General features: G+C 32.9%; 1 protein-coding gene across 1 annotated transcript in view; it reads right to left on the reverse strand.

The window, feature by feature from the left end:
• Positions 1 to 6,132, reverse strand: part of HELRODRAFT_180306 (hypothetical protein) — a gene marked incomplete at both ends in the record, with an annotated part of 7,703 nt that extends 1,571 nt beyond the window's left edge. The window contains 5 exons of the mRNA XM_009029615.1: positions 551 to 598; positions 703 to 842; positions 2,270 to 2,376; positions 4,586 to 4,857; positions 6,069 to 6,132. Coding sequence (XP_009027863.1) covers positions 551 to 598; positions 703 to 842; positions 2,270 to 2,376; positions 4,586 to 4,857; positions 6,069 to 6,132 — 631 coding nt within the window. The remainder of the gene's footprint in view (positions 1 to 550; positions 599 to 702; positions 843 to 2,269; positions 2,377 to 4,585; positions 4,858 to 6,068) is intronic.
• Positions 6,133 to 6,787: the final 655 nt, after the last annotated feature.

Raw genomic sequence — 6,787 nt, forward strand, 5'->3', positions numbered from 1 at the left:
GTGTGTGTGTGTGCATGTAGATTCTTCTGTATTAAGTGTGTCTGTGAGTGAGTTTCGAGTGTTAGTGTATGTGTGTATAATTGTGTGTGTGAGGTACGTGTTATATGTTAATGTTATTATTATTATTGTTGTTGTTGTTGTTGTTAATGTTGTTTCAACTTTAATAGCTCTGTGACTGTAACATAAAAGCCGATGTTGTAAAGATTTAAGAGTGCTTCGTCTGATGCAAAATGTCATTCCACGCTGCTGCATCAGCACCATCAATTGCCGTCGTGAGTGCCAGCCAGAAATGATGATAATGATGATGATGATGATGATGATGATGATGAAGAGGTTTTTTATGATTATGATGACGACGATAACGACGATGATAGTGATTAATTAACCGACTTAACTTTTCCGACATCAAGTGCTCTATTTAACTTCCTCACCTACTTTACGCTCTCCTTGTAATTGACCTACTTTACCGTCATAAACTGACCTACTTTACAGCCATAAACTGACCTACTTTACCGCCATAAACTGACCTACTTTACCGCCATAAACTGACCTACTTTACCGCCATAAACTGACCCATTACCCGCTGACCTACTTACACCTGAGATTTGGGTCAAGGCACCGCCAAAAATTGACCTACTTCACCGCCATAAACTGACCTACTTTATCACCATAAACTGACCCATTACCCGCTGACCTACTTACACCTGAGATTTGGGTCAAGGCAGGGTTTCGAGTAGACAGAGTATCGGCCAAGATGGCTTTCAAGTTCACTGACGGCCTGCTGGTCAGACTGGCACTTGGTCATCAAGTCCTTGTAGCAGGCTTGTGTCTTTGTCCACTCCCTAGTATGATGATGATGATGATGATGGTGGTGGTGGTAGTAGTGGTGGTGGTAGGGGTGGTGGTAGTGGTTTTTGATAAATTAATGGAACATATTAAAAATGGATAATGGACATTATTATTATTATAAGACATTAGACATTATATAAAGACATTATTCAGTTTTAAATGAAAAGATTATGAAGAGTAACACAAACGAAAACACAGAAAAATACACACATACAGAAACACACATGTGTGTGTGTGTATGTATATATGTATGTATGTATACATAACATAATCACACACACAAACACGAACAACAAAAAGAAATGTTTACTTAGCACGTTGAATTCCATCGAATGGTACATCCTTTTCATTCCACTATCAAACAAAAGTTTATGTCAGCGTGCATGTTTATGGGGGCATACATTTACATACACACACACACGCGCGCATACACATGCACACACACACATAAACACGCACACACATAAACACGCACATACACACACATCTTAAAAATGTTCGTACAACATTTTGCTCTCGACAATATTGGCAAAAAAAATTGATTTAAAGCCTGCAACATAATGCAAAAATCAGCTTTCAGTTACATTTTTCAATTATTTTGACTGTTATGGGCATATCCGCAAGCATGCGTTTGAATCTTGGCACATATTTTTGCGCATGTGTGCTTTGGTTTATGAATATTTATTCATATGCGTATATACGTGCGTGTACGTTACGTGTACGTGTGTGTGTGTGTGTTTGTGTGAGTTTTTGGATTGTTTTTCAAGCTTCTCCTTGTTCAACTGCCTTACGAAATTAACAGAAAACACACACACATACATTCAAAAACACACATACGAACACACACACACATACATACATACATACATACGAACACACACACACATACATACATACATACAAACACACACACACACATACATACATACATACAAACACACACACACATATGAACATACACACAGATATGTATGTATAATAATTAATACGTGTAAAAAAATCTAGAAAAATATTTATTATTCCTTTCAAAATTAGTTTACAAAACACGTAACTATGATTGGACATTGCACTTGGAGGAAAATGTGACATGAGCCGAAATATGTTGTACCAAAACTATTTTTTCTGTCAGTTTGTTTGTATATAGTTTTCTGTATGTATTTTAGCATGTTTTAGTACCAGTCCGTATGTGTGTATGTTTGTATGCATGTATATATGCCTGTAAATAAAAAACGGATTTCCAAACATTCGCACTGTCATTCATATGAATGCATATGCGAAGGACTCAAGATTTTATTCAGCAAATTTTATGCCTTTATGTGATATTTAAATGTGTATGTGTTATGTGCGTGTGTATGTATGTATGTTAGTGTGTGTGAGAGTAAATGTGTGTTTATTTGATTGTACTTTTGCGTGCACGTACGTGTGTACGTATGTAAAGTTTCTCGGTGTACTAAAGTGTACTTTCGATTTGGAAGTACCAGATGCAGCTATGAACGGCCTATGAAGAGATGTTACAGACCTAACTGCCTTTTAAACAGTTGACAGTTGTTTAACACTTAACAGTTGTTTATTTGTTTATTAGTCTCACTCCACACCTGTGCTAGGCTAGTCCGACTAAAAATACAAACGAACTAAAAAGTACCATTGTATCTGTTGTTTTAATGGGTGTTTTTGTTTTGTTGCTGTGTGTTTCTTGAATCTTGTTTTTGTTGAATTTATAGGTTTTTTCTGTATGTGCAAGGCATGTTAGGCTTTTTTTAGTTTTGTTTTTAAATTGTTTTGAGTTTTAGTATTTTGTTAAATGAATGAATTTTTAAACGTGTATATTTATATTATTTGAGTGTGTGCGGTGTGTGTGCGTGTGTGTGGGATGAATACTAATAAGGTAGGTAGGTAGGTGTTTATATAGGATAATGAATTTTGATCGGAAGCAATTTCAATTTTTTAATTCTTAAATGAGATTCTACTTTTAGCCACCGCGGTTTTGAAATGCAAAACTCCCATCCATCCGTTTTAAACTAATTCATTTTTACCGTTTTAAATCGATTTTTTTTTTCAAGTCCAAATGCAAATTAGATGAAAACTGTTATCACCACTAAGATGTTAATCATCATCATCATCGTCGTCGTCCTCTCTATCATCATTTCTTTTTGATTATTATTTTAATCACCAGCATCATCATCGTAATCTTATGTGTATGCGAGTGAAGGTTTACACTGCATTATATATTTATATAAACACATTTGATGTACACACACTTATCTATGTATGTATACATACATATATACACATACACATATACATGTATATCTATATGTATACGTATATCACTTTATTCAATCAAACAAAACAAAATGCATGAATAATTCGGAGACCAAAAACAGAAAATTAATTCTTGATGAACACATACATACGTATACCCATAAAATCATATATATATATATATATATATATATATATATATATATATATATATATATATATATATATATACACCCACACACCTATGCATACAGACATACACATACACACACACATACATACATACACAAACAGATACAAACATACCGAGATACACCTAGTATACTGTGCAACTCTATTGCACGTAACATTGCAAAACAGACTTTGAATTTATAACATTGGTCTGACTCGCTCACGTCTCAATACTGCCCCGCAACTTTTTTATTTATTCATTTTTTGTTATTTCTTCATTCACTCGTTCTTTTATTCTTTCATTTTTTCCTTCTTTCATTCATTCACTCGTCTGTTCGTTTTTTGTTCATCCGTTCATCCATTCATTCGTTCTCAAATTATAATAGGCATTCAATTATTCATTCGTTCGTTCGTTCGTTTACTAACTTATTTATTCATTCATTTATTCATTTATTCATTCATTTATTCATTCCTTCAGTTTAGTATTTATTTACTCCACAGAGCTTTGTACTTACAATTTTGTATCAATTTCTGTAAAACAATTAAGTTTTATTGTTTTTAATTTTCAACTTTTTGTATGTTTTCCCAATTTTTTGTATGTTTTTGAAAGTTTTTGTATATTTTTTGTATGTTTTTTTGTATTTCAAATTTATTTCACTTTTTTGTCCACAGGCTTACAAACATCTATCAATCTAATTAATCGTTTGGTTGATACTTTACTTTCTTTTTTATTCATTCATTCGTTCGTTCGTTCGTTCAATCGTTCGTTCAATCGTTCGTTCGTTCGTTCGTTCGCTCATTCGTTCATTCATTCATTCATTCATTCATTCATTCATTCATTCATTCATTCATTCATTCATTCATTCATTCATTCATTCATTCATTCATTCATTCATTCATTCATTCATTCATTCATTCATTCATTCATTCATTCATTCATTCATTCATTCATTCATTCATTCATTCATTCATTCATTCATTCATTCGTTCATTCATTCATTCATTTATGCATGTATGTGTGTGTCTGTGTGTTTTTATGCTTGGGCGTGTGTTAAAGATCTGGGAAAAAAAAATTGTTAACACTCGAGTGAAAATTTTATGGATGATCAAATGGGATGACTGAATGCTCTTGTGGTAGAATGTGCAACGTACGGTGTTGCTACGTTTGTTGTTTGTTTGCTTGTTTGTATGTTTTGTTTGTATGTTTAAAGGTTCATGTTTGTTTGTATGTTTGCAAGTTTGTTGCCGTGTTTGTTTGTGGTTGCATTTTTAGATTTTCTGCTTTATGTGTCGACACAACTACGTAGTTGTTTATGTCTATTCTGAATTTCAGCTCTCTATGAAATGTCGTTGATGTTTTCGTTGTTGTTAGTGATATTATTATTGTTTTTGTGTTGTTGTTGTTGTTGGCATGGTTGTTGTTGGCATGGTTGTTGTTGTTGTTGGCATTGTTGTTGTTGGCATGGTTGTTGTTGTTGGCATGGTTGTTGTTGTTGTTGCTGGCATGGTTGTTGTTGTTGGCATAGTTGTTGTTGTTGGCATGGTTGTTGTTGTTGGCTTGGTTGTTGTTGTTGGCTTGGTTGTTGTTGTTGGCATGGTTGATGTTATTTGCAATGATAGCGAGTGAAGAAGAGAGTCAAAAGTCAAATGATTTATAGACGGGGGAGGGAATGAAGCGCACACTTTTCTTATTTTCTATTCGAAAAAATTTTGTATTCTCTCCTACGTTTCGACCTATTTATGACATTTTTTGTGGAAAATATTCTATTATTTATTAATTAATTTATTTATATTTATTATTTATTGAATTATTGAAAATCCATTTTTAGCATATCTTCGATGTATCAACGACAAGTACAGAGATAGCGAATGGAAGCAGCAAGCAAGACTCACCAGCAAATACATTCAACGCGTAACCCTTGAGAAATATTTCTGAACGTTTCGATTAAATTTTTTTGATATATCCATTCGTCCGTATTTCGTTTCGTTACAATTACATATGTACACATATACATACGGATCGATAAATATATGTTATATATAGTAATAATATTTTTATTGTTAGAACTTTTTCGAAACTAACGAATAAATAAATGTTTGAAGTCCTTAAAACGGAGCACATTATGAATATTTTTGGAAAAAATGTCAATTTTTTTCTCTTTGTCTGCTTCATAGCTTCCTTTTTTCAATTTCTCTCTCTTTCTTTTTTTCTTATTCTCTCTCTCTCTCTCTCTCTCTCTCTCTCTTTGCTGTTTATCACAAACTAATCACACCCAAGAAAAAACTTCAAAAAACAAAATTGCACATCGGTGAATATTCAATCACCAACATTCGTTCGTTCGTTCGTTAGTTCGTTCGCTCGCTCATTCGTTCGTTCATTCATTCATTCATTCATTCATTCATTCATTCATTCATTCATTCATTAATTCATTCATTCGTTCATTTATTCATTCGTTCGTTCAATCGTTTGTTCGTTCATTCATTCATTCATTCATTTATTCATTATGTCATTCATTTTTTATCCATTTTCTCGTTTTTACCTTCAGCATTTTGCGTCTTAGAAAAAAAAATGATTGGGTAAAAAATCTGGAAACATTTTTTCTGCGAAGTTTTAAAAAAACCAAAAAAAAAGAATCATCCAAAATTAGAATTAAATATAAAAAAAAACAACACATAACACTTATACAAAAGATGGAATAAATAAATAAAAAAAAATTAATTGTTTTCATAAATAAATTTACAATCCGCAATTCGTTTATTGATCAAACCAATAATAATGATTTGACCTGAATACCTGCATGATTGAAAATCTTGTAACGGCCAGTAAGAGTGATAACAGCAGAAAATCATGTGGGTTAAAAAAGATATCAAAGTTTAGTAAAATAAATCAACGAAAATGTGAGTTACACATTAATTGTGTGTGGATATATGTGTGCGTGCATGTGTGTATGTGTGTGGTGTAGTGTGGTGTGTGTGTCTGTGAGTGGCATATATACTGAAATATGAAAAAAGGTTTTAGAGAAAATTGACAGATAAGCTTATAAAGTTTTAAGAATTGCCTACAATTAGCATTCAGATTGAGCTGGTATTATGCTTGTTTCTGTACGTGTGCATGTGTGTGTGTGTGTGTGTGTTTGCGTGAAATGTTGTGCGTGTGTGTGTGTTCGTGTGTATGTGAGTCTGAGACGTGTTTGTAATGTTGTTGTTAATGTTGTTGTTGTCTACGTTGCTCTTTTTGTTGCTACTGTTGTTAGTGAACAAATGAATGAATATACGACTCAATGAATGAAGGAATAAATGAGCAAATGAATGAATGAATGAATGAATGAAGGAAGAAAGGAAGGAAGGAACAAATGAATGAATGAATGAATGAACGAACGAAGGATTGAATGAATGAATGAATGAAAGAATGAATGAAGGAGGGAACGAGAGAGCGTATCATTTATTGTCAATTTATTGAAAATGTTGATGTTCCTAGCAATTTTGTTGATTCGAAGTTTATGGG

This window comes from Helobdella robusta (genome assembly GCF_000326865.2).
Source record: "Helobdella robusta unplaced genomic scaffold HELROscaffold_60, whole genome shotgun sequence".
NCBI classification, from domain to species: domain Eukaryota; kingdom Metazoa; phylum Annelida; class Clitellata; order Rhynchobdellida; family Glossiphoniidae; genus Helobdella; species Helobdella robusta.